We start from the raw sequence: 27,169 nt of genomic DNA on the forward strand, positions 1-27,169 counted from the left end.
CGGACCCAGCTACAGTGGAGTTTTATGGCTTCATTTTTACAAAAACATCTCCTCAAGACATGTATTGGTTTATCTTTATGTTCTACTTCAACATTCCTGCTTTTATTTAAACATTTGACCTCTGTTGACTATAGTACACAGGGCTGTTCAGTGGAACTCATGTGTAAATTGGTGCACAGACAAGTGTGAAGACACAGCGTGTTCCACCCATACCACAGACCACCACTTCCTGTTTGTTTGATTTTCATTTCTGATAGAGAGTCTTATCAGGTCTCAGCTTAACCCTAACTACATATATGTCTGTAGAAATGATGTGCGTCACCTTCCTCAGCTGACACTTGCTGCACATTGTAATAACACCTGCATGTAAAATCAGACACACGAATACTCAGTTGTTTGACTTAAACCTGGCTTGTGATGATTGTTATAAACAGGAGCTTGCCCCTCCTCAGAATGATCACTGACTCTTAAAGAGGAGGAGAAGGAGGAGGGGTAGAAAGATTTTGTTCTGTTTTTGTCTACCTGCGTTGAAGCACTTGCTCATGCCTAAACACATTTGACTTCATTGTTTCGTTCCTTTCTACCTCACACTGGTATAATTTGTTTTATGGGGCTTTCTCAATCGGGTAGAACAGCTCCCCCACAAGTCAGCAGCTTAACTGGCTCCACGACACGGCCGATAGACTCACAGTTCATTCTAAGTGTTGTAATGGGACAAGGAGATGGAAACTTTACTTCTGAGCTGCCACACAGATTTTTATGCCTGGCCCATATTGTACGGTCAAAGTCTAAACGTAAGTGCATACCTGTCCAACTGTTTACTTACACCTCCAGCACTCCTCCGCCTCTGCAGGAGAAACCCGTCTGTCGTCTTTCATGTTGTTTAAGGTGTGGCCCCCTGGTTGGACCTCTCTGCTCTCCCCTCCCCCGCCGAAGTCCCGACCAATCGCAGCCACCGAAGAGCTCACCTGAAAGGATTTGCATTCAGGGCCCATACTTGATGCTGATTGGCCAGGTGAAAGCACTCTGCCCCAGGGCTCTCTTACCAATGGCGACAGTGCTGCGTGACTCATAGGGAGAGGACAAGTTACTTCACTACACTTCTCCTTTTTCTGTTTCAAACAGCAGCCATTGCATTGTCTTTTTTTCCCCCCGCATCTCCAGTTTTGTTTTGCCGCTGTGAGAAAGACGTGTGCCCGCCGAGCAGCGGTCCACACCTTTAGAAACACTTGCTCTGTTTGAAAGCACCTTGGATTATTCCCTGCTTTGCCTTTTGTTGTCCATTTTTCTTCTTGATTTTCATTGGTTACTAAGATCGAGACCTGTTTGGTTGCTATTATGGACCGTGTCACCCGAATCCTGTGTCTTTGAGGTTAGTGTTGAATACTTCTTCTCCTCTTCACACTTTTCTCTATTTAGATGGTTATTTAGTGTGAACAAATGAAATGTTTAAATCAATATTATTACATTAAAGGGTTAACATACATGTTTTTTGATGTGGTGTTTGTAAGTGAACAGGTAGCTGGGTAGATAGATTGCCGTAAGGTTCACTTTTGCTTTAGTTTTAGCATTTTCATTAGCATTTTGAAATTCTCACGATGGAGCTGTAACCTGTCATGCAGGTTCAGTTGAGATACCTGCCTTCCCCCCCCCATATCTAACTTCTTCAAAACCTACTTGTATCAAATGTAGTTCAACCAAACAGCAGCTAAATTCATAAAACATATAAATATGGTAGTTTATTAAGCTTTTAAGCCGTTGCACATATCAAACAATTGCCCTCAAACTCCACTGACACTTCATGGCTTGACACGGTGTGAGATCACGTCATAGCTTTGAGGTCTCATGTTTCTCATTTTTAAAAACTAATCACAATGTTCGTATTTTTGCTGATATGTCTGTTGCTTTCTATTATAAATTGTTGCCTTATATGGCGTGTTGAAGCAAGGGCGGGAACAGTATTCTGCAAGCCCCCTTGACCAAGCCCACATGTATTTTTGTTGGTGTGGTAATCAGTAATTAGACATCATGTCAGTTCTGATCCCTGATTACTTTTCAGACTTGATATAGTTATTTAAAATGTTAAATGTTGCATTAGTTGAGAACGAAACCCTGCCGTTAAGCTGTTGTTGCTCTTCACAGTCTTGTACACGGAGTCAGTCATGCAGCGCTTCATGCATCAACATCTTAAGTTCATCAGAACAGAATGTTGCTCATCTTGTAATGTGGGGGACCAGAGTGGCCTCATTTCAGCTCAAAGGGAAGTTTGAACACAGCACTTTGCTTCCTCTTTTTTTTGGGCATTATTCTAAGCTGCCGTTCCCTAACGTCAGTTTTTTTCCCCATCTACCTGTTAAATGATTCTGTTTAATGTTGTCGAGGATCTGTTTCTGAAAGTTGCTCAGTGCAGCAGAGATAAAAAAAAAAACACACTTCCTGTTTCATCAGAAACCGACTGTGCACTATGTGAACCACAGGAGTCATGTGCACGTACATTTTCACTGAATAAACAGTTGCTTGCGTGCACTTGCTATTGAATCTGTTTTTAAATGTTGCTGCAGGTCCAACATTTCCCTCCAAGTTTGGTCAGAGATTTTTAATGTAGTTATTTGCAAAATACCTAAGCTTGTGATTGTTTCATGTGTTTGGCATTCAGAATTGATTTTGTTGATGTAATGTCTGACCTAACTTTCAGTTGGGGCCTTAGACAGGAGGCTGGGAAGAGATTGCTCCAGAAATACAAGAAGAATTTCTCTACTCGATCATTAACTGAACAATGACTGGGTGTGGATCAGTTTGCTTTGCACTGGGAAAGCATACAAGTTGTTTTTCTGTATTAGTATTTCACACGTGACTCTGTGAGTGAATGGCTCTGTTGTGTGGAGTTGGTATGAGTTTGCATTTGACCTACATTTTTCATTAAACACGATGCCCACCTCGATTTGGATTGTAAATTAGGCTCTCGTGTCTCAGACGTGGAACTCACATTGGAGCTGCTGTTTAGTGAAGCTTTGTGTGTGATGAAGCGAGGGAGGGAAGGGGGGGGCTTGACAGTAGTGTCAGGTTGGCTCTTCTTTCAATACAAAGTCAACAAGTCCTAGACTGTAATTAGATCATTAGTCTTAGGCAAGATGACTGAGGCGTTGGAAAGGAGCGGTATGGCGAGGTGGAGTTTATTACTCGCAGCCCCAGCATGCTGAGATATGTAAAAATGTAAGATTCGGGTTTCAGGAACATGCATGGGAGATAATAACTACACAGACAACCGTGATGGTTCAGGTACAATCGGTTTTCTTATGCTTTGAATGGATCAAGAGCAGTTTCATGTCGTTGGGTACAAACTGTTCTTTATCACAAAAAGGATCAACAGTATTTCACTATACTATATATATCATGTTGGCAGCAGTAATGCAAATATGATGCATTTGTACAGACTTAGTATTGGACTGATTAGAAGTCAACAAGCTTTAACTCAAAATGTTTGTAAATTCATGTTTACTAGATTACTTGAAATATTAGCTTTTTTATTTAAGTCTTCTCCCTCTGAATAATTGTCCCATTTATTAAAGAGGATGCAGAGAACCAGTTGACTCATAGTGAAACTACTAGATACCCGTCTTGTTTACCCACAGGTCGTTATCTTTTCATAAACCCCGCTGCTAAGTGAGAAAGCAGAGTCAGAGCTCTTGTTCTCTTCTGATGGTTTCACTCGGCTGTTTAATATTAAATCAAGATTTGGTTGGCATCATGTTTCCATGTCAATTTCTCCATTTCTTCTTTGCTACTTAAATGTCCACAGCACTCTCTTCTTCTGGAGAGGATGGATGGAGACCTAAAGGTTAGAGAAGTAGATTTGTGACGGGAAGTTTGAGCTCCTGTGACCATGCTGGGAAAATCTGGGTGGGGAAAGTTAATGTGTAACACTCTCCTCTGTCCCAACAGCTACTGTCATGGTGCCGCTGAGCAAGGCACATAACGTATTTCCAAGTGCTTAAACTTAACCACGCCAACTAATGCACTGCTGCTACACTCCCTTGATAAATAAAGTCAAATAGATTAAGCAATTGTCTACTAATGTTGCAACTGTCTCATATTTGGAGCGTGCTGGGACTGGAGTACGTGTCGAACCAAAACTGTGATCATCATATCTGAGCACCGTCCAAAAGTCCCCCACAAAAAAAGTAATCATGTTTTTTTCTTCTTTTCTTCAGACTTATTTCCTGAAAACTGATGGGAAGGATGTGATGTAATACTGGACATTTCAGTGATTGTAAAACCCCTCCTTGTACTAACTGAGGGTGGCTCACTTATTTTAATGATTCTTTACTTTTTCCTTTGTGGAGGATGTGTAGTAAAGTGACAAGACTTTGAATGGATTCTATAACGTTTGACTAGCACCTCTTTTGCTTAATACTTATCCACACATTTTTTACTCTAACATACAAACTGTCAAAGACACAAACTCCCAGCCCAAACTTGTTACCCTATTTTGTTTGTGCAAAGACGAAATCCAGAAGTTTGCAGATCAGAGACTCCCATGAGGCTGAAATGGGTCAAAGCCAAGAGCGGATCATTTCAGATGCAGAGAGAGAAAGAGAGAGTGTGTGTGTGTGAGAGAGAGAGATGATATGTGAAATATCAGGTCACACCTTTTGATAACACTCCTGGTTATGCAACGCCGGTCAGGGTGCAGATTCTGTCTGCTGTTAATATGGCTGCAAATAGGTTCACTTATCGCAGGTTCAACACAGTGCATCATGCTCGGTGGTGGAAAGCAACCGAGTTCATTAACTCAGCTTTTGAACTGAATTAAACCGCCTTTACAGAAGGTTTTATTCCACTAAGTGAGATCTATCTGACATCTGTGCAGTTATTCCAGTTCAGATTAGATGTTTGAATACAAAACCATGAAATCGATGTTGACCAGCTTCAGAATAAAATGCTACTTTCATAGCACTTGTGTTTATATAACGTGTTAACTTTAGGTTGAACAAGCTTAAAGCTATTTTTTCAAGTTGGTCCGACAATTTTCTTTTTTCAGTGTATACCAACCTTTTTTCCTAATCCTAATTGCAGTTCATGTAACTAAATGTAAACTTTATTAATAGACTGAGGTGTATTACTTCATGATGGAAATGTTTATCATACACCCGGTATCATGATAAATGTTTATCTGTCATAGTCATAGTTACTCACTGAACTTGTGTGGGTGGAGGCAGTTTGAGGTGCAGTATTATGTTGTTCCAGATAAAAGCTGGGTGCAGAGGCTCATAAACATTTCCATGAGCTCGGCCTGTGTTTGAAGCTCGGTCATCTGTGACTGTATAATTTGTAAATACAGGAATATGATACACGTATGACTTTCCTAACAGCCATCTGACTGCTGTAAATTTGCTAGCACCAAACACTGCAGCGGCCTGAGCAGTGTTTTTCTTTCCAATTATATGGGTTCCACCCTGCATGAGATGACATCATGCACAAAATAGGCTCCCAACTGTGAGATGGATGCAAACGTAAAAACCAACATACTCGGTGAAGTAAGTTTGAGCTGGTGTCTCATGCCAACTCCCTCACACTCCCTCTGGCTAATTTAAACATTGTGTTGGTTTTAACGCTGTATCACTTTTAACAAAGAGGCATTCTGACCCAGGCACAGAGGGAAATTGATTTCCCACATGGTTTTTCAGAGGCTTTCGTCCCAGACACCCAGCTGCAGTGGTGTCTGTGTCTGGAAGCTCCAGCAGCAGGCTGTCATATTGAGAACTGGCCATGCCCATAATGACTCCAGCATTCAAATAATCTGCCGAACTGCTGTCTGAGTGGAAAGGTCTTAGCTCTGGAGGCCAGGTTTATTTATATCGTGAATTATTTATTATTCTCCTGAAACCGTGCCTCCTTGACTTTTACGCTTTGCTTTTATATTATACATGATGGTGGCGTTGTTTTTTATGTGCGTGTGAGTGTCATGCGATGTTGGCTGATGAGCTGACACACAAGGGCTGAACCACAGGTTTGACAGATGCACACAAACTAATCTTAACCTCAAACTAATTTTTATCTCGTACGACTACAGAAATGACTGAGTTCTGGGGGATGGTAACTCGACAGAGACATCTTCATTTATTTATAATTAATCCTTTAAGCAAATCTCAATTATTGTAGCTATACATCGCAAATGCTAACAGTTTAGCTCAATGGCTGTTGAGAATGCTGCTGCCCCATTCACATCAAAACAAACAGTTAACCTTATGCTGGACTCACAGGTGTTAACGCGTGATGGTGGTCATGCCTGACACAGTCGTCATAATGGCAGCAAACACAGTTTCAAGCTAGGGACACAATATGGCTTTCAAGCTAACATCCCATGCTAGCTATCAATATGATGCTAAAGTGAAGTTTAGAGGAAATAATCCACAAGCAGGTGAACATACACAAGAGCTGTGTCTCAACTCAGTATCCGCATCCTGCGGAGGACCCGGCCGATGTTTATCAGTGAGTACAGGCTTCTACAACGATGCTGAACCATTCCCTCTTCAATTCAGTTCTTTGATTCAGTCCAGTATCAGCAGTTTACTACACAGAGTCGTCTGTTTACTCCTGTCGTCCTTTTGCGTGGTCTGAAACGAGTGTCCTCACAAACACACCGGGCCTCTGCTGAGCTGACTGAGGCCCAGCTGCTCTCTCTGTCTTCTACCACGGAGCCGACTTTACAAGCCCTGTCCCTTTGCTTGTTCCTAAGCAACAGCCACTCCTTGTTTACCTTTGCGTTTTTGCATTGGGATTCTCATCAGAACAACATAAAGCCAGCCACTCGGGAGCCAGATAGTAGGGCCTCTTTAGTCAAAGTAGTGTTAAAGCAATGGTTACCCTGTTCTTAAGGCCGCAGCTGGATGTATCTTCCTCAGAGAGAAATAGATTTAGAGCCATTTTCATTAAACTCACAGACTTATCTTCTCCTACTTCCCTCATATAATTAATACAAATCTCTAATATAGTTAAACAATAACACCATGCAAATAATTTGTTATAAAACCCGAATGAGCACATCTGTCTATAACCAGGTACTTTATTGTCCTCATCTCCTGCAACCATGCTACACCTTCCCCTCGGCCTGACTGTCGTAAATTAGTGTATTTCATAAAGCCTTCTCAAATATTGACCAAGCAGGACAGATTGTCCTTTTGCTTCCTGCACAGAGCTCAAACATGGCTTCAGAAAAGTGCAATGAACATTTGATTGATGTTTGCAGCAGTTGGAATATATGGAGGATATTAAATACGTTGGTATTAGTACAGTCATCCTAATTTTTACATCCTTGATGCAGACATACAGTAGTTGGCAGCCAACAGTGACAAGATCTATCGTGACCAAAGTGCAAGTAATGTCGTAATACCCCAAAGAATGCAATGCGAACATTTGCCATGACTTCATGGGAGTGTCGGTTTAGTCACAAAGCTTAACAGTTTTTCCTCTGACCCTACTTGAAGTATGCATAATAAAAAGTAACGACTCGGCACTTCTGTCCTGAGATCAAGGAATGAGCACACGTTTGCCGGCTTTGAGATTAGATATAGAAACACTGGCCAGTGATACCTAATACCACACTGACCCAGTATCCAATTGTGTGAAATCAGATAAGCTGTCTTGAAGGGGCTAAGCTGTGAGTGGTCCTGTCTGTGAGGCTTTGCAGGGGATCAGATGAGAAGAGCTGATTTAGTCGCTATTAGCTGTTAAACCGAGCTTGATCTGTCAAAATCTTGAAAGCAGCTTTGCCAAAGCTGCAAATTAGCTTGTTTCATAGTGCTGTATCTTTTCCAAGAGGAACAATGTCAGCATACACAATAGATACTGTATTGGTGTAGTCATTTGCATTTCTGTATGTCCTTTAGAAAATAATGTTTAGTAGTGGAGTAGTTTTGTGGGAAATAGGCTCATTTTCTCTCTTGTGATGAAAATTTAGATGAGAAAATGTAATACCACTCTTGGGTCTGTATGGTGAATATGAAGCTGTAGCCAGGAGAGAGTTAGCTTAGCTCAGCATAAAGACTGGGAACGGGGGCTGCTACCCTGACTCTGCCTAAGTGTCTACAGACAAAAAGCTCACTGCTTTTTCTGTTCTATTTCATTCTAAATTAACAGCTGCTGGCTCCAGCTGCATATGTATACAGACGTGTGAGTGGTGTCAATCTTCTCATCTAACTGAGAAAACAACGAGCACGTGTTTTAAAATGTTGAACTATTCTTTAAACAGGAGCTTCATCCCAAATATGAGATGATTCCAGTTCTCTTTGATGCTCCTACCTCTCTAGGCGTGTTGTCTCCTACATATTGCTGCATGCCTGACTATGGGTGGACACATCAGCCCTGCTTGTGTCCAGACCTGTTTGGTATGCAGCCTCCTTTGCAACAGCTGGGTCCCCTGTTCCCAGCCTTGACTCAGACTCGGAGCCCTGAGATTACCTAGTCATTTGCTGCAAGGCTGGTGTGGAAAGTATCTTGGCAAAGTTCACAAAGTAGAAACGCAGCAAGTGGAATTTTCCCCCCCTTTGAGAAAATTAGCTGTTGTGGGAAGTTACATAATCAGATGAATGCCATTAGCACAGAAATTGGCACGCTGGTTTATAGTTAAAGAAGGAATTAGGAATGCCATCCTTCACCTTGTTTTTAGTTAAGCGTGGGTATGTTGCTGGTATTTGGGTATGTTGTCCTCTCTCGCTGCTGGCAGTATGTCTGTGCTGTGACATGTTAATATTGGTATGAATGTAAAGACATCAGAGATCGGTGTGTGAATCAGCACGTACAGTATCCAGCACAATATCACTGGTTCTTATGAAAACACTCCAGGACTTGAATTATGGTTTATAATGATCTTGTTTCATCTTTTATTCTATAGGCAGCCTCCTGTATATATCTAATGCCTATAGGGGAGGCTTGGTTACTGTATAAAAAGGAGAGAACTTAGCATTTCCAGTCTAGTCATGCATCAAATTGCTCTCACACAGCAGCCAAAACAACAGCAGGATGAAGCATTTGAAATATGTCAGAAAGAAAAGGAATCAGCATGTGCAGTTCGAGGCAGCCGACACACGCACAGGCTTGCATGTTTTATGTCCTTTACCTTTTGTGTTTTTTTTCTTGGAGTGATTTTGAAATAAATGGAATGACAAATGAGCTGAGACACAAGAGGATATAAGGAGTGATACTACCTGCTTGTACCTCACATAGTCAAATAGATCCCCTCAAACGTATTGTTGTCAGAAAAGACTTAAAAGATAACTGTCAATGTTAATAACAAACAGAACAGGGTTGTATTTGGCAGGTTTTCCTATTGTTTTTAGCCTGACGGATCAGACACCACATTTTTCAGTGAAGGAGAAAAGTGGACGTGGTCCTGCTGGTGGGACTGTATCGGGAAATGTGTCTCTTAATTTCCAGACATGAATTTCTCCCTGCAGCACCTACATTCACAGTGCTGGGATATTGTTACTGATACACCTATAATAGGGAGTTTCAATTTAAAAGCAGGTTTGTATATGATCAAATCTAATCTAAAATAAATAATATTAAACCATATCGGCTCTGACTTTGTTCTGATTAGACCGAAATTCAAAAGAACCCACGATGATTATAATCAATTGATGAAGCATTGTGTCTTTCTTTGTTATAATATGCATTTACACATTATATTTAAGGATTTTTGTAGTGGTAAGGTCAGTGCTATGACCTTGGATAGGTTGGCCTGGGCAAAAATATTTAATTTCATTTTGGATTGTTAAAATACTTGGATTTGCCAAACACCAATCTGATGGTTCCTTATCCTTTTGTCATAGCAAACAATGATGTAGAAAACATTTAGTTGGATTCCCACGTTTAACCTGCTCCGGCTGTTTCACCACTTAAAATGTCAAGCATTACTAGAGGAAGGAAGATTATGTTGCTTTCAGTGGTAACTCCGATCAAACATGACACTCACCCCACCATTGATGCAACTCACCAGACCAGACGTGCCCTACATGTTACTAACGATGTCCAGATGCCTTAATAAAATCAGGCTGGCATCAGAACATCAGATCAGCAGATCAAACTGATTTTTAGAGGTTTCAAATGTCCTTTCTTGAAATTTGCTGCAATTTCCTGTCCTGTTTTCACAACTTCATTGGTTCTTCCTATCTGTGACATGTGTCCTGTTGCCACACGATAGAAATAGGCTGTTGTTTCGATGCATCTATTAAAGTTAAAACATGTCTCCCTGTGACAAAACCTAGTATTGGATTCCTCACGCATCTGGTAACATGGTAACAATACACCCGTCGCGACACATGTTTAGTTTTGAAGGATTTTATTGTGATTTGGATGTGTGCTAGGATATCTCCAGGCTCATCATTTGTTCACATTAACTAGAAGCAGAAGTTAATAACAGATGGGATTTCTTGTTAATGAATGTCTTGTGTGTGCGTTCATGTAGATATTCTTGGTGGCTAATGAAGAGGTTTTCGCTGGGCTCCAGTTATACAGACAGCTCATCTGCGAACTTTTTCTCTGACCTATAAGTCAAAACTGCGTGACAGGAAGTTTGTAGCTGTTCTGAGAATCAGTGTGAAACCGACTCATGGGGCCAAGTCAGATGTGTGTGTGTGTGTGTGTGTGTGTGTGTGTGTGTGTGTGTGTGTGTGTGTGTGTGTGTGTGTGTGTGTGTGTGTGTGTGTGTGTGTGTGGAGGGGTTAGTAATGCTTTTTCTGTTTGCACGCCTTGTGTCAGCATTGTGTTGAAGAGGTGTCTGCAAATGGCAGGTGTGGATTTGAGAGTCCTGTTGTGATGCTTGTATATTCACCATCACTGTCATTCAACAACTTGAGTGTTGCAGACTTGTAGACGTCACATGTCAAGAGATTTTCTACTGGTATCTCTAATCTGATCTATATAATGGTGCGTTAAAATGCCTATCTAAAGAATTCTATTTATTTTTGCATGCAAAACATGTTTTCTGGTGAGTGTACCAAGTAAAACAATATGCACTTCTGTGTGAAGGCACAAGATTTATCGACCATCTCAGAACAGTCCAATTGAACACATTTATGTCCATAACATCACTTGGGAAGATATTTACTCCATCATTCGTGTATGGAAATGTTACCTGTATCACACGAGTCACATCTACGAGAGTCGCTGCATGATGTTTGAGAAGGAAGGAGGGGGAGTCTAGAACTTTCCGCTCTTACACAGAGGAATACGTTTTCGTCTGAATGTGGTTTAACAGACAGGAAGCAGCAGAACCCACTGTTCAGTGATGCTGTTCGCAAGATTCACAGGTCAGTTTGTGGGTGTGTTTTTTTTCTCTCTACCCAGCTTAAAAACATGTCACTGCTATTAGTGGCTGTCATTATTTCTCTTGCATGCCCCGAACAAGAAAGTTTAAGGGGGTGTCAGAGGAGTATAGGACAGACGGCAGCCAGTAACATTTAAGAATGTGTCACTTACATTTAAGTGACTATTGGAATATGATCTCTGGGGACATTTCTGAACTTTTAACTCTCAGAAAATGTTTACACTTTCATCCCTGTCCTCAAAGCCATAGTATCCGACTAATACTGCTGTCTAACCATTAAAAAGCCAAATGTTACATCTAATAGAGTTAGTTGGCACAAACAACAGTTGTCACAGGAAGGCATGGGTCCTTCTCCCAGAGCCTGAAGCCTGAGTGGAAAAGTACAAGGTTTGCAGGAGATGAGATTAAATTCCATTCTCCCTCTGAAAGCCGGTGCTTGAGGTGATGTTTCTTTTTTTCAGTCTTCCTTTGGCCCTGCCACAGCACAGCCCACTGCCTCCTGTAAGACAGACACTGTCAGTTCGGGCCCGTGCTCTCTTCTCGTCTGTGTTTTCTGATGCCTTGTGTTCTGCAGCTGCATGCTGTTACGCAGTGTCTGTGCCTGCCTCTGTGCCCGCTTCTGCCATTTTATCACCACACGCATGGTGTGGCCTCAGGATTGCGGTGAAAGCACTCCTTTTATTCAGCTCAATAAACTTGAGTTGGAGTTTGAAACAGGGTGAGACATGTTGTATTGCGCAACGCTGCATGGCGAGTAAAGTGAATGCTTCGAAAATACTGTATACATAACAGTCTTTATGGTGCTGACTGTGCTGCAGTGAAACCCATCTGTGTGTGGTTTTTCTCCGTTGTTTGTCTGATGCTTAGTTCAATGACATCTGGGTAAAGCATGCTGAAACTGCTGCTCTCCGGAAAAATGACCAGGATGCTGCAGTGCCTCATATGGGCTATCACAGGGCTCCAGGAATGAGCTCCAGCCCCATATCACTGAGTCATTTCCTTTACAGGAACCCAGAGGATCCTGCAAAAACACCATGTCTGTGCTGACAACCATTCAAAAACATGGCAGTGGTGAGCCCACGCATTTTCTGCCATCTTGCACATCTGTGTTTCTCTGCACGGCTGAGCTCACAAAACTAAACCCTACTTGTGTGATGTGAAGATTCCCCTCTGTTGGTATTGAAGTGTCTCTCTCCGATCGCACGATCAAAAGCAAAATCACTGCTTCTGTCAGTTTTTAAACCTCTACACGTGTAGGACGACCTTCTATTTACGTCAGTTTTTACCAGCCAAGCCAGTCCAAGAACGAGTCTCTCATTTTGAGACCATCTCGTATCACAACCCTCCCAGCACACACATGCTGAACAATCATGTCACCTGTGGAAATCTGCATATTTGTAACCCGAGCTGAAAACGGCTGATAAGTAAAGTTTGCCCTGGTCCTTTTCTAGTATCTCACAATGTTTGCACTCACCACATTCAGGGTGAGTCACTGCATAGTCATTCAATTGGCTTAAATTACCTCCTTTCATGGTCAACAATGAGCTCAGCTGAGGAGACTAAAGCGGGGGAAGCAGGGCCTTCTGGGAATACTCCATTTGTTCATGAATCCTGACTCTAATTGGTTGTTATTGCGACTGGCAGTCACCATACTGTAGGGGCGAGGTAGGCCAGTGTTTGCTTTATACTCGCCCCCCATCAGTCTGCAGCTCATCAGGCTGCCATTCAACAGACAGCCCTAATTGCCGGAGATTCACCACGGTCACATGATAAGGGCCACATGGAGCCACACTATCAGCTGACCTCATAATGGTTATCTTTAAAGCTGGTCTTTTGATAATCAAATAGTTGTCACAAATCACATTTAAGAATGTGACAAAAGAAGCTGTTTTGAATAAGCTGATTTAGGCTGTGGGAAATCATGATGGAGGTGGGTCACAATTTGAAGATCAAGAGTCGACTACAAACTTTATTTTCCAATATGTAAAAAACTCAGATTCAGTTTATGATGAGAAAAACTACAAATCCTTGGATTACACTCATCATTAGAGGTTTGTGTTTTTACTCATCGATATTTTTTATAACGAAAAACTAATGTTAGATCAAATTATATTGTGTATTATGAAATTGATAGAAGGCACAGAAATTAATCAAATCTGCAGTTCTCCTCATGTCTTCTGGACATTTTAGCATCTTTCAGCTCTTTGTTTTGATTTCATAACCTGCAGCGTTACTGTTTTTGTTCAGTGAAAGCAGCTGTTTTCAGCAATATCTCTAAAAACGGACTCTGCATGCTCAGCAACAAATAGATGACAAGTTAGCAACTACATTCATCAGCTAGATATTTCCCAGAGGAGGTGGTTGAGACCAAAAACAGAGGTAAAAGAAATTGAATATAGGACTTATAAACAACGAAATATGAATTCTGATAATGTGCAGCATCCTCCGGGTGTGTTGAGTGTTCCCAATATGCTCACAATATGTCAGTGCTGTCCTCAACTGCCCAAAAAGCAATGATTAATGGGTCTTTAGAATAGTTATATGTCTGTCAGTTAATCATCTGATTGTTCCAGTGCAGGATGGCATTTTGCCTTCATAAAGTTTTTAACAGCAGGCACTAGTAGGAATAAGAAGGAGGGGGGACATGCCGCACAAGTGTGTGGTTGGTTTTAAATGCAGTTGCACATTTCATGCTACAGACCGCACCGAGATGCCTCGCCTGGTGACCACACTAAAATACTCTCTGTCAGAGTAAAGGCCCCACCCAGTCCGAGTCACAGGCGCTCTATCCCTCCCTTCGCTGTTCTCCTCCTCTTCTTCTTCTTCGTGACGTATAGTAAGTGCAGCTACAGCCCAGCCCCTGTGCTGGGACAAGGCAGCTGTTGTGATGTGCTGGGGGATAATGTGCAGGCTGTGTCTGACTAATGGCTGGCTCTCTTGTATCCCTGTCTGCTGTTAGCACCATGCCAACTGGGCCATCCAGATCAATGAAGCACTGACAGGAGGGATGTAGGCAAAGAAACGTGCACACAAACGCTGACACAGTTTGATACACCGTAGCATGAACGCAGCAGAAAACACAACAAAAGAAAGGAGAATAAAAGAAACACTGTTACGTCTTGATTCAATATGATCATATGATGTGATAACAGTCCGTTTCCGGTCATCTGATAACCCGTCGATGACTGGATGCTGATGATTTGCTCATCCTCTATCCACAGTCCAGCCTGTGAGCTCGGAAACATTCACACCAATAGCTTCATAACTGTCTAACTGAGAGGCTCTTGTGCAGAGAACGTCTGATGGTTTAGTGCGAGTAGCTCCTCAGATCTGGGGTGAGGCGCAGAGGCTGGGAAGGGCGATCGCAGAGTGGTCCCATGTGATGCGGACCGCTGCACATTTGTCTGATCCCACGTAGGGTGTCCCGGCTCAGCTTCACAGAGGGCACTTGAGGGCATCTGCTGTAAATGTAAGTGTGTGTGGTCCATGTGTGAGTGGATAGTCATTTAGAAGGCAAATACACGTCCACCCACATTTTAGTTTTTCATTTGTCCTTTGTTTGTTACATGATTTATCGTATAGCCCTGCTTTTCTTCTTGAGTTCGCTAATGTCACCCTCTCCTGGAGCAAACGCGCCACGGAGATCACGACGATCTCCAGACAGATGGCAGCAGCATCCAGCCCAGCAGAGGCGACAATCGGCTGTAGTGAAACACCCGTCTGTTGTCTGTCTCCCAAGTGATGCGTTCCAGACCGTGGCCACATGTTAATAATCTCTCTGGACGCTTAGCAGAAAGATGAACTAAATCAAAGCATTAAATCGACATTTGTTTGTCCCCTGCTCCCCCTTCTCTTTCACCTCCTCCCCTGTTACACCCTCCTTCCCGCTGCATAATACAACTGGCCCTAGTAAGCAACTTCATTAGTCACACAGGCATTTCAAAGCGAGTAAACATTGCCATCTCTAACTTCTCAAGTGCTGCCAGCTCTTTGGTGTGTGGGAAAGAAGAGGGCGGGGGTGTGTGGCTCTTGGGTCTCTTAATACATTTATTCTTCAGCCCTTCCCCAGTCCTTTAGCCCCCAAACCTGCCTTTGGGTATTTGGTTGTCGGGACACACCTCGACACACACACACACACACACACACAAACTAACAAGCAAAACGACCTCAGGTTACTCTCCCCCGCCACCTGCGAGCACAGTAACTCCCTGAGGGTCAGCACAGAGGGGATTCCAGAGCACCATCAGATGACTGATCTCTCACCTGTGTGTGTGTGTGTGTGTGTGTGTGTGTGTGTGTGTGTGTGTGTGTGTGTGTGTGTGTGTGTGTGTGTGTGTGTGTGTGTGTAATTCTGTATAAAGGAAGAGTTTGTGCTGACCCTCTCTTCCACAGATCCCCCTCATATGACCCTAATACCAGCCCCCTGATGATGTGCTGAGGAGTCTCTCGCATTCAGGGACAGACACAGCCATGAAATTAGAGCTGTTTGAGATTAAATCAGTATAAACTGTGCTCTCCTCCTGATCCTTCTGACTCTACGCTGATGTGTTGTGCTTAGTTCAGTCCTACAATAATTTATTGACGAGTTTATAGACAGAAGATCAATGTGAAATCATTGTGATGATAGATTTAAGTTACTTTTAGAGCAACAAAAAACAAACATCTGATGGTCCCAGCTTCTTAGATGTGAGAATTTACAGCTCTTAAATGATAGATATTTGAAGATGCCACCTTGTGCTTTAGGATACTGTGTGACCACGATCTTTCATTACTTCTCACATTTTATAGACCAAACGATTAATTGAGAAAATAACAGTTTGTTCCATCCCGAGCTTAATATCTGTCTCCATATCCATATTTTATGATTTTTAAGCCTCACAAACTAAAATGAAGAGATTAGATATGGACAGCGTTTTTTTTTTATAACGCCACATCTGTGACATTTGAAGTAACATGGGATTTTAGAGTAAAAGCTAAAATAGACCATTGCACCTCTTTTTTTCTTTGCTTGATCTTGACGCTGTTTTAGTTTATTAGGGGTTGTCAGGCAGGGAGGCAGGAATTATCCCGTGATCCGATTCCCCTCCTGAAACTTGTGGTTTCCATGGCTTTGGACATCAGAAGTAGACATGGCCCAGATACAGCGTGTGTGCTGCCTGTTTTAAAACTTTAAAAATAACGTAGGTCTGTTATTATTCCAATGGGGAGTTTAGGCCTCAGAAAGCACTAGGACTTTTCTCCATACTATCTCTACCTCTCGTTTCTCTCAGCGACAGTAAACTGATCTAATACAGTATGTCCCCTAACCACTATCTTTCTCTCTGTCTCTGCCAGGTGTTGATGCACCAGGGACCCAGCCTCTGTATCACAGAGGTAAGAGGCTGCTCCCACCTGGGCCACAGCACTCCTCTGAAACTTGGCTCGTGGTCTCTCTCTCTCTCTCTCTCTCTCGGAGCACCCAGGTCAGAGAACAGGAGGAGGACGACGACAGGGTAACCATTTTGTGAGGCATCTCACTGTGCTGAGAAGGAGGCGGAGTAGTCATAGCCAGGATATTTTAGGCTGCTCCCTGCCCTCTGAACTCCACCGCCATGACGACTGCAGTGCAGCCCAGTGAGCTGGTGTTTGAATTCGCCAGCAATGGGATGGACGAAATCAATCAGGTACATGTCACATTGAAGAAGCCACCATTTAAACTTTTTAAACTGGGCTTGTAATTCACTTTTTTTATTCGGTGTATTGTTTGTGGTCTCCTTGATAAATGTCAGACTTTTTAAAGCAGGACAAAGAAAACTTTGTCAGATAACAGCATGGTTAGTAGGGCAGGATTATCCAGAGTCTGTGATCTTTAACTCTGAGAACATGTTGGGGAACGAGGCAGACGGAGGTGGAGGATGGAGCAGACCGGAGGCCTGCAGACAGGGGTGTGCGCTCTTTTTGGAGAACAGAAATGGAAAGACTGAAAAACCTGCCGCGAGTTTAGGGTGCGTGGGAGGGAAAGGGTGGGGCCTGGCGCTGAATGTGTTTACGACACACAGGTTACTGTGTGTGCATACGATGTGAACCTTTGCCTATGTGTCTTTTCATTGCTTGGTCAGGTGTGCAGTTATCTCATCCCCATGTCCGTCAGTGAATCCTGTGGAGCAGGATTGATTGTAAGTGTGGAAGTCTGTGTGTGTTTATGTGTACCAGTATCTGTATGTGTGTATATAGAGTGACACATTGTCACTGGATCCCTGAATAGCCCCGGTTCAGGCCTAACCTGACAGACCAGTTATAAGGCTTCTTGTCAGGGATGGGATGATTACACTGAAAGGTTTTGCATTGTTCCAGCGCTACAGTTTTGTTCCTTGCTGCACCCACTTAACCTGTTGTGCAAGCAGTACGCCCCTATTTACAGTCCTCGAAATACCCCTATAAGAAACAATGCATTAACGTTCTGCCACAGTGGCCATTTTGTTTCTGCTGCTGGTGTAAAGATTTATTTTTGCCACAATAAAACTGTTGGCGCTGAGTGGAATCATAGAGTAGGTTCCTTAATGATTAGCCCCACTATATTGGTCAAGTATCATGTAATGCCTGCAGGTATTAAGCTGCACAATCTATCGCTGATCCAACTATAGATAGCCATGAATGTTGTTCTCCTGATATAGAATATAAAATAAAAGTTAACCTTTCCACATTTCAAGTATCTTTTAATTTACTTGATCGTATCTCACGCTGGAGTCCGTTATACTTCATAAACTATTGTGATTCTGAGGATATTGTAAGTGTGCAGACAGTCCATTGTGTTTGGGCAGGTAAAGCAGAAGAGAGTGTTGGGAGGGAACAGCCTGCACAGATGCTGTTGCTGTCAAAGGCAGAATGGGGAACTCAAAAATGCAAATGGACCTGATTCTTATCGCTCCAGTTTCCCCACTAGAAACACTGTTCAAGTCAACAAAGAGGAACACGCTCTTAAAACCTTTATGATGTTCATTATTATTCATCGGACAGTCTGGAGCCGCATCTCCCGAGAGCCCCACCTTTTCACATTTCTATACACCTCTCTCATTGTTGCTATCCTGCACATTGCAACATGCTTTTCACTTGGTTTACATGATAACACAAGAAGGTGTTGCCAGCAAAAACAGGATCCAGTAAACATCAAAACAAGTGTGGAGACGGCGTCCTCAGTCGCCTCTTGCTCTGTCAGCAAACTGGGGGGGAGGGGGTGCTCAGTAGCCCAATAGTTAAAATGCCTTTGTCTACTCACACACTTGACTCTCACTCAAGGACAGCAAGCATCATTTAAGTCCAGATGAGGAGAGGTGGTAGCCTCCCTGTCTCGCTATCTGATAATATGTCTACCAACGACTCAGATTAATGGGAAACATCCAGCGTATGTCAGTGAGACGCTGATAGTGCCTGTAGTCAAAGCAATATCCACGGCTCTTATTAGACCCAGGAGGCCTTGTGGTTTCGCTGCTGAGATGACACAAGATGTTTGCTGCTCATCCTCAACGTTGTGATCGACGTCTCTTGTGGACGTCTTCCTCTACACTCACAGACAGTATTTACAGTGCATACGATCAATTGTAATGGTAACTCGGGCTAATAACTGCTGGTGTTGCTAAGAAGGCCTAACCATTCCCCGCCATGTCCAAATGATGAGCCGGTCTGTTAGTTTTCTGGTTAAAGTGTAGCCAGAATGGAAGTGTAGCTAACTAACACTGACCCCTCCCCCCCCCCTACAACTAAGGGCCCAGACACCTGGTATGCCTCGAGGTCCAAGCCAACAATGGACACTTGTGCTAAGAGACAGATACGCCTTTATTCATGTTCCTCTAACTGCACTCATTTGTCCATCTGTTCCCCCCTTTAACCAGGTTGTCACCATAAAGAATGTGGTTTCATTGATCTACACTGTTAGAAATTAAAATCAATAACTGAATAATGCAAACAATTGAAGAGAAAACGTCTCTCCTAGTGACTGCGTTTCAATGGAAGATGAAATTCTTCTGCTGCTGGTGAACCCAATCAGTGCTGTTTTAATGAACAAACTCATCAACATGTTTTTATTGTTCTATTTGAGTGTGGTTTGGACACATTTTACATGCAGAAGCCGATCCTCAATATCAGCTGCTTGGCACCTTCATGTAGGAGAAATGATTTCAGAGCTTTTTTTGAAGTGTAGTCTGCTGCCATCTCCTGGTGGTGAGTTGACGCTGAGTGTTTCTGCATCCGACTGCAACCTGAGGTGACCCTTTTAACCTAACAACAAAAAGCTGAATACAAATTTTATATTTCAAAATCAGATCTTCCTGTGGCCCTCGTGCTGTTAGTTTTTATACAAATAACCCTAATCTACCAGACACGGATCAGAACAAGAGTGTTAGAGGACCATATGACTCTGTTATTCAAAGGACTGGGTAAATCCTCTTGTCCCTCTTGTTGACAAGAACCGAGCTCTCAGTGAGCACTCTTGACACGGCCTGTGTGTGATGAGCTCTCATGCATGTTGTGTCTCTCAGCTGTTCTCCAAACTGCCCCTGCTCCTTCCCCGCATCAAGCGGTGCCATGCCTGAAATGAGAGGCCGAGGTTAGAATTCCCCAAGCACATTTAGTACATGATGAAGGGGGTGCTCGCCTGCAGTTCATGATTGATCCATTAACATTCATTCGGGTTTATATAATCTCTGAGCATTAGATTAACATCTCAGGAGAAGTAGGCCAAATCAAACATCTGGTTCCTGTCTTCTTCAGCGAGTCCCTCTGGACCGCGGCAACACCACAGAAATGAGCACTTCTTCATGCTGTGTGCCTCCATATTAGCTGAAATTGAGTATGAATCCAAAATATTTTACAAGGTAATAAAAATAAGAGACCAGATCGGGTTATAACATTAATCTGATGTCATCTGGGGTTTTATATTGCCTTTATGATGTGTAGTGGAGGCATTAATGGTGTTTTTATTGCATATACACATATGTATTCGCAAAGACCGTCTGTCCCTCTACTCCCAGTGGAAGCTCCCGCGTTGCAAAAACCTCATACCTCTCTGTGTGTGTGTTCTGTTTCCGTTCAGCTGGACGACCCGTCAGTGTTCCCAGCGGTGATTGTTGAGCAGGTGCCTGCGGCCGATCTGCTGCAGGTCTACTCAGGCCTGGATTCGGACGAGGTGCCCAATGGCATCATGGTGGACACCACCCTCCATGTGGTGGAGGAACCGTCCATCTTGGTGGGAGGTGTGGACCTCTCAGGTAGACATATTTTACTTAAACGATAATTTTTAGGCCTAAATCCGAGCAGTTAGAAAACAGGAACACTGTGTCTCCAAAGCATTTCAGAATAAAATCATGTCTGGAATCTCATATGGATGACTTTGTGTTTGTCTCAGAAACAACAGTGTCGGGTGGAGAGGACAGCATGGAGACGAGCGAAGCTGCAGCAGCTCTTCTTAACATGGAGTCTCCAAACAACATTTTGGACGAGAAGCGTATGAGTAAGTTAATTTGCACTGTTCATACTCTACTGTTAAATGCAAAATATTCCAGGCTTAATCCACCAACATTCTTACCTGGAGCATGAGACTGATACTGAGTGGTTTTCATGGTGTGTGTGTTATTTATATTTAGTTCACACCTATGGCGCTCTGCTGGAGTCGGACCTGACGTACACCCCACTGGGGCCTGACCAGATGGACAGCAGTGCCCTTGACATGTCCCTCGACGAGGACACTTCATCCATGGATGAGATTCCTCAGAAGTGTCCCTTGAAACCTCAGAAAAAGAATAAAGGTAACAGTGTTATTTCTCCCGTTTGTTAGAACACAGGAATGAGCTCTTTTACTAAAGTTTCAGTGTTGTAGTAATTGGATGATTTCACTGTGACCTTTCACCTCATAATGAACTACCTCTCCATTTGAATCATAGTGCGGAAGCCGAGGGCGGTGCGTCCCTGCTCCCCAATCACCACCCCTAACCTGCCACTCAGGAAGAAGAGCAAAGAGGGCAAAGGTAAGTCTCACTAACTGGGCCGCTTTCCTTTAACGAGCCAATAAAAATCAAGGTCTCTCCTCCTCCTGTGTGCGCCCTGTTTCCTCTGGTGGAGTGTGCAAACAGCAGTCCTCAACCCCTGCAGTCCAGCTGGGTTGAATTCGGCCGAGTTAATGGATGAGGGGCTCTCACAATGCCGTGTTTCACCGGGAAACAGAAGTGATTGCAGGCCGGAGGGCACACTGATGCTCTGCCGATAGAAGCAGACTTGTGCTGCTCGATGTGAGCCCTCGTTGCACGATACAATGTGTGACACAAACAGGAGGGGGCTGGAGACGGCAGGTCCAGGTGCACAGATATACATCACCCTGTCATGGTGTCTGGGATTCAAGTGACTGCTGGGAGTGGTGCTGTTTTTAACCACTTCTGGCTGCACTATCTCACAAATTGGAGTAATCTACTCCCGGGCTCTGTATAATTAATTTCCCTCCAGCCACACATGCACACACACAACTGACAACAATGGTTATAAGAAACAAACAGTTTTCCCTGTAACCCTACAGCTGTCATACAACATTTTAAAGTAAAATATTACAAAATAAATTATTGATGTGTGTATCAAGGCTCTAAGGCCCGACCATGAAAGTATGATGTGCCTGAATGTTAAAAACATGACTTAATTTACCGCGCTCCGGTTTGCAGGCAACACCATCTACCTGTGGGAATTCCTATTGGCTCTACTGCAGGATAAAAACACCTGTCCCAAATACATCAAGTGGACCCAGCGGGAGAAAGGCATCTTTAAGCTTGTGGACTCCAAAGCTGTTTCAAAGCTGTGGGGCAAACACAAGAACAAGCCCGACATGAACTATGAGACCATGGGAAGAGCTCTCAGGTAAGAGGAACATACAGAAGCAGCAGCGTTGTCCTGCACGTTATCTCTCAACCCTGGAGACATGATTCCACAGGCACTGGAATGACGGTTAAAATTGTTACGATGCTCTCAGATTTGAATGATGATCGTGGCCGTGAACGCTCCTCATCTACGTTCTCCTCTAGGTATTATTACCAAAGAGGCATCCTGGCTAAAGTGGAGGGGCAGCGGCTGGTGTACCAGTTCAAGGAGATGCCAACTGATCTGGTGGTGATCGAGGATGAAGACATGGGCCCCGACGCCAACTCTGGTTACGGTAACCAGAGATCTACCAACGGGAGGTCTGCTTCCCGCGGCGGGTCCAAAGGTCACGGGAGGGCTCACGGTCAACACCAAGTCTCAGTGAAGCAAATGAAGAAGGAGCCTAACGATGAATATCTTTACCAGGAAGCTAATGGTGGACACACCGGGCAGTTCCTTCAGTCTGTCCACGTGTTTCAAGCAAATCATGCCTCGCGCGACCAAGATCTCACACAAGCTATGAGGTGAGAAGAACACAAATTCCTGAAGTTATACACACTGTGACCAGAGTTGCTTTCATTTCAGTTAGCTTAGCTTATCGTAGCATAACGACTGGGGATAGGAGGACATTGCCTGTGTTTGCACGTAGTGGGAGCTGTTGGGTTTTTCTACAATTTTGTAAAGTTACCTTTAGATAATGTGTGTTATGATTTGTGCTAGCCTGACTCTGAACACAGTGACGAAAATGCTTCTTGCATTACTGCCACCTTCTGGGGTGGAGTGTGTTCAGGACGATTGTTAGGGCCCGGTCACACATATGTAGATGCAAAGTGAATATCCTGGGTCAAAGTTCACCAGACTTGAACTGTTTAATTCGCCTCCTTGCTCTCACAGATTGGAAGTGATCGAGAGGCGAAGATTTTTCTCTGATACGTTCACGTGTGACCAGGCCCTTATCTAAAATAAAAATATTACATCATAACCTGTTCGTTAGCCATGCTATGCTATGCTATGCTATGCTATGCTATGCTATGCTATGCTATGCTATGCTAAGATAAGCTAATCTAAGCAAAGATAACCAGTTGCTGGCTTTAGCTTGATGTATCTGGCAAAATGAGAGTGGAATCCACCTTTTAGTCTAACTCTCAGCAAGAAAGCAAATAAGCGTAATATGCTGCACACGCACATGCACAGACACAGTAACACAATATGTTACAATCCGATTTTATCTAATCCAGTTGCTTTGCAGTAAATTAGAACCTTGTAATTTTCAGTTTTTTGTTCAAGTCAGAAAGGTTTTTCACCAGCGTTGCTCGTGTGTGGTTGTTAAGATTTGTTTCCAGTATTGTTGTTTGCTTTTGTATTGCTTGTATTATTAATGTGTTATCAGTCATCTGGTGTTGTTCCTGAGCAGTTAAACATAGTGTGCAGTTAGGAATCAAGGAGAATAATGATTTCTGCGGCACAGCTGACAACGCCGTTTGTTATATTAATAAGGGCATTAGTTCTGCTGTTTAGGATCATAGCTGTGCACTGGGTAACTTTCTCTACAGGGTTCCATTAAAAAATAATCCTTGTCTATATTTGCGAGGATACAAACTGAATATTCAATTACAGTGGCTCTGCCTGAGAAGATGAAGAAACACCAGTACACACTCAGTTTGTTTTGTCTTTTCAGGACCATCACTGCTCCTGCATCAGTTCCTATGGTCCTGACGTCTTCTGGCTCTCTCCAGTCTGTTCCCCTCACCACTGTTCTGGCCAACGGGGACACCAGTCACTGCTCCCCCCCTCGGGTTATTCTCCACACCATGCCCTCCACCACAGCAGGTGGTAAAGATATGCTCACCATTCAAACAGCCTCTCTAGCAGGTGGAGCCAACTGCCTGGAGGACGGCCTCCCACAGCAGCTCCTGGTCACCAATCTGGGCTCCTCCGCCATCTCCAACTCCTCCTCCTGCACTTCCCCTCCAGGAGTCATTAGTTCCACCGCTTGCAACCTCAACGGCCTCCCGCGCCTGGTCGCCATCAACACCACCTGCGGGCAGACCATGGTGGCACAGCAGCCTGGCACAGTAATTGCCACTGTGCTCAAATCCAGTGATCTCTCTGGGCTGCAGGTCAAAGAGGAGATGCTGGACCCCAGCTACTTTCAGTCGATGGTGAACGGCGATCCATCACTGGCGTCACATACGTTTGACAAAGAAGAGATGGAGGTAGGGGAGGCAGAGCTGCAGTACAGGACTGTGATCATCGATATCAGTGACAACCAGTGCCAGGAAGCTGCAAGTGAAACTATAATTAATGGACATTACTCCCAGAGCAGCAGCCCTAGTGAAGGCCTGACCCCTGTGGAGGAGCTGGAGGTGCGTGGGGAGATGTCCCTGCAGCCCGAGCAGGGAATCAAAGGCCTGCAGGAGCTGCCAATGTCTCTCCAACTGCCTGCAAACTTTATCCAGATAAAGGCAGAACCTGCAGAGGTTTAGGGCTGCAGGACTCGAGCACACAAGCTGAACCAAAAACAACAATTCAATCCATTTTGACCACGGACTTTGTTTTCTTTTCCCGCCACAATGATCAGAGATCAGAAGTGAGGGATCTTGCAGCGCTTTGCTCTTAAAGGTTGGTCAGTTCAGCCTCAGGATTTATTGTTTACTCACATATTTTGTGACCATGTGCCTAATTTTAAAAAATCAAATTTTAGTGTTTAGTTTTTTCTAAGAAGTCAGTTTCGAGATTTGGGATTATTATCTGTAGACATGAACCCCAGCACACACAGATACAGACACATGCACACAAAACACCTCCCCATCTAGGAGAACAGCCATTGGATAAACCAGGGATTCTGTCTACCAAATGTGCCAGTTAGTGATTGTCTTCATTTACATCTCACTGGACTTGTATTTTTAAAGAGGAGAACGCAACAAACCAAATCTGGGGACTGAATGCCAAATGGTGCAATGAAATCAGACTTCTAAAATCACACAGAGTGAATATGTGTGTTTTTAAACCCACACTCAACTTTCTTTTCCCACGGTTAAGGGGGTGGATGATGTGTCCAGTACGGTGAAATAAACACACATCTCAGAGTTAAAGCGAAGAGTACCTTACAGGAAGTTCTAAAGAAAAAAAAAAAAAAGACGAAAAATGGACTAAATGGCTTTTCATGACATTTAAGAGCTTATTACTCATTTATTTTCATATAGACAAAAAGTTATGCATATGCTCTCTATTACTCCTGGCCTTAAATCACTGTGTTACTATGGAAATGGGCATTTTTCTTGAGCAACACGGACACGTTCAACATCAAACCGTTTGTATCGAGCTGCAGAGTGAAGGCACAGCAAGCATTGAGAGGCACAAATGGAGAGGAAGAAAACACAGATTTTTATCAGCCGAGGCTCAGAGGTTTAACCCCTGTTTATATGAAATTGAATATATATGATATATATATATATATACACACAATTCAGATTCAGTTTATGGCCACAGCAAATTTATTTATTTTCTGAATGTCTAAATTCTGTATAAAAAGCCACATTTGTCTTCTATTTACATGCGTAAACATGAGGGAAAATACAAAGAATATGAACATTAATGCTAGGAAGCTTATTTGGTGGATTCTTTTGTAAGACCGATGTTTTTCATTTGTACAGCCTCCCATATTATCAGCTTAGCTATTTTTCAGTGCAGCATCATTATTGCACTGTTATCTTCTGTTATTGTAGATAGCCTCTGTTGTGTGTCTGATTGAAACATGTACTGAATGTGCTTTGGGTTTCCTCTCTTCAGCGGACATACCTCTCTACCCTTTTTCAACAGTCAATCAATCGAGGCTTCACAAATTTTAAGTTCTGTGTGATTCATTGTGTCAGATGTATCAGTCAATATCTCTTTGAAATCATATCAGAAGTTTCTTCAGTTACTTTTTGCAAAGACTAACCAGTGCTCTTAGTTTCCCTCATTTCATCTCATGTCCTCTTCTCCTTCACCTCGTCTCCTCTCTCGTCTCCTTCTCTACGTTTGTCTCCTCTTTGGGTCGGTCGAGTCTGTGCCTACTTTATTTTTTGTCCCACTTTGTTAAGGACCTCCCGTCCGATTGGCCCGTCAGCTCGGCCCGGGGATGAAGCCATATTGATCCTGAGTGGTATCACGGCTAAATTGGTTGTATTTTCCACCTGGACCGACGCTGCAGAGTGAGGACATTCAGACACACTGACCTCCATCTGCACTGGCACCTAAGGACAGGAGTTAAAGTGCTGCTTCACAGCCCCACATCAGCCAAAGTGCTCTGCAAAGACACTCTGAATGTATAATTCTTTTTGGACAATCAATAATTACACTGGGTTTCTTTTGCAGTGAAATCTGTCAGTCTTTGAATGGGAACTTGCTGCTTTTTTTTTTGCATTGTATATATACTCTTGTATCTCCCTGCCTTTTTCCGTAAAGCACTGTTGTCTGTGAGATGTTGAGGTATGTCCACTGCTTATGTTTTGTTGCTTCTTTTGTCTTGGGTTGTCTATGGCCTCCCTTATGCTGAATATAGAATAGATTTTTAAGAAAAAAGTCAATGTATTAATTAAAAACAAATCCCTGTCACTGAATATTTTGTTTATTTGTTGTTTTGCTGCAGATGTAGTGGTCTTGGAAATTTTGCGCGGCACAGATAAAATGTCACAGAAGATATATTTTTGAAAGAAATGTAATTAATTTTCTACTCATTCCATAATGAAACGTTTACGTGTCGAGTCGTATTGTTGGTTCAGCCACATGGTGTTTGAAAAGAAAGAAAACGGGGGAAGCTGGATAATGTAGCCATTATCAGGCCAAAGACTGATTGGACTGTACTTAAGAACAACGCTCTTCCAGCTGCTGTGAATGCAACAGCATGATGTGACTGACATAGCCAGAGCCGGAGACAGCTGAGTCCATCGCAGGGAGACATGAGTGTGTGCGTGTGTTGAGGCTGTG

The 27,169-nt window shown here is 43.2% G+C and overlaps 1 protein-coding gene across 4 annotated transcripts in view; it reads left to right on the forward strand.

Moving 5' to 3' along the window:
- Positions 1 to 26,802, forward strand: part of elf1 (E74-like ETS transcription factor 1) — a 35,755-nt gene extending 8,953 nt beyond the window's left edge. Inside the window, exons 1-10 of one of the 4 annotated variants that reach the window (XM_035161264.2) lie at positions 1,019 to 1,372; positions 16,661 to 16,989; positions 17,425 to 17,481; positions 20,394 to 20,568; positions 20,706 to 20,810; positions 20,944 to 21,105; positions 21,241 to 21,324; positions 22,006 to 22,198; positions 22,363 to 22,722; positions 23,877 to 26,802. In XM_035161264.2, the coding sequence (XP_035017155.1) occupies positions 16,918 to 16,989; positions 17,425 to 17,481; positions 20,394 to 20,568; positions 20,706 to 20,810; positions 20,944 to 21,105; positions 21,241 to 21,324; positions 22,006 to 22,198; positions 22,363 to 22,722; positions 23,877 to 24,684 (2,016 nt within the window). In that variant the 5' untranslated portion in view covers positions 1,019 to 1,372; positions 16,661 to 16,917 and the 3' untranslated portion in view covers positions 24,685 to 26,802. Of the gene's footprint in view, positions 1 to 1,018; positions 1,373 to 16,660; positions 16,990 to 17,028; positions 17,311 to 17,424; positions 17,482 to 20,393; positions 20,569 to 20,705; positions 20,811 to 20,943; positions 21,106 to 21,240; positions 21,325 to 22,005; positions 22,199 to 22,362; positions 22,723 to 23,876 lie in introns of those variants that run through there. The other 3 variants (XM_035161265.2, XM_035161266.2, XM_035161267.2) reach the window with 3 other exon arrangements.
- The last annotated feature ends 367 nt before the right edge of the window (positions 26,803 to 27,169 follow it).

This window comes from Hippoglossus stenolepis, chromosome 7 (genome assembly GCF_022539355.2).
Source record: "Hippoglossus stenolepis isolate QCI-W04-F060 chromosome 7, HSTE1.2, whole genome shotgun sequence".
Classification (NCBI taxonomy): Eukaryota; Metazoa; Chordata; class Actinopteri; order Pleuronectiformes; family Pleuronectidae; genus Hippoglossus; species Hippoglossus stenolepis.